At 43.3% G+C, this 1,228-nt stretch overlaps 1 protein-coding gene across 1 annotated transcript in view; it reads left to right on the top strand.

Annotated features, from left to right (window-relative positions):
• Positions 1-1,228, top strand: part of atrn (attractin) — a gene marked incomplete at its 5' end in the record, with an annotated part of 51,959 nt that overhangs the window by 36,330 nt on the left and 14,401 nt on the right. Inside the window, one exon of the mRNA XM_015022561.1 lies at positions 867-1,112. Coding sequence (XP_014878047.1) covers positions 867-1,112 — 246 coding nt within the window. The remainder of the gene's footprint in view (positions 1-866; positions 1,113-1,228) is intronic.

The following is a 1,228-nucleotide window of genomic DNA, read 5'->3' as shown; positions in this document are numbered from 1 at the left end:
ACAACGCTTTATGACTACAGTCATAAATATTCATGAAGGCTTATTCATGTTCATGACATGTGTTATGTCATGTTTATGACAGTATAATGACAGTCTTATTCAACCCCCTTCAAATAAAGTGTTACCAAAGCTTATTTTAGGGAAAAGGTCATGCTAATATGGACAGTAGCTGCTACTAATGTGGGCAGTAGCTGCATTAGCAATGTTTGTGCTAATGTTAATGCACAGCCTTCTGATTGTTACTTTTGTAAATATCACATGTTTACGTCGTGGCACTTGGTTACCAGAAATCACGCTCATCACTTAGCAACAGATTAACAACAAATATTGTTATTGTTAAAAAAATATAAGATTTCTTCTGCTCTTTTGAAATACTGCTTATTTTACACAATTTACTACTTAACTACAATTATACAGTTAGTGAATTTGGCAGAAAAGTGAAATTATTTATTTATTTCTTTGTCATTGGTGGTAAATATATTATTAAACATACATGTCTGTAGGAAATGTTGAACCAATGTGGCATCTGTAGTTCCAACAGGAAGCTCTGCCCTCCTCTGTAGGAACTGAGCGTTCTGCCACCTCTGTAGTTCCCTGCATTTCTGCCCTCCTCAGTGTTCTGTTGCCATTGTAATTAATCCTCTCTGACAACTGTTGTGTGAGTGAGACACAGAGGGGGAGACAAAATGTTATCTCTGTTTTGAGTCTGTGTCAGTTGGTTACGAGCCGCGTTAATGGTGAAAGGAAGCCGTAGCCTTTGCAGTTCTCTCCTATGCTTTGCTCTGGCAGGCCCCAATTAAAATGTGACATAGTGGCCTAAAACCTCTGTTGTAACTGTAAGTGGTGCTGTTATTGTTTTGCTCCAGCTGAAAACTGCTCCGGCTACAGAACATGCGGCCAGTGTTTGGACCAGCCCGGTTGCGGCTGGTGCACGGACCCCAACAACACGGGGAAAGGCCAGTGCATCGAGGGTTCCTACCGAGGGCCCTTCCAGACGTTGGTCCCGGCGCCATCCACCCTGCCCGGTCTGCCCGCCAGCCCCCAGCCCTCCCTGAACTCCAGCATGTGCCCCAGTGAAGCCAAGTATAACTGGTCCTTCATTCACTGCCCAGGTAGGAACCAAGGGGTTCTCTGCTGTATGCGCTGCCCCTAATTTGATTGATTTATTTTTTTTGTCGTGTCTGTTTCAGTTTTACAAAACTATTGTAATTAGGCCCGAGCAGCTAAG

Source organism: Poecilia latipinna, unplaced genomic scaffold (assembly GCF_001443285.1).
Source record: "Poecilia latipinna isolate Pla-1442-1.1 unplaced genomic scaffold, P_latipinna-1.0 Scaffold3043, whole genome shotgun sequence".
NCBI classification, from domain to species: Eukaryota; Metazoa; Chordata; class Actinopteri; order Cyprinodontiformes; family Poeciliidae; genus Poecilia; species Poecilia latipinna.
This window is presented reverse-complemented; position numbering and strand designations above follow the sequence as displayed.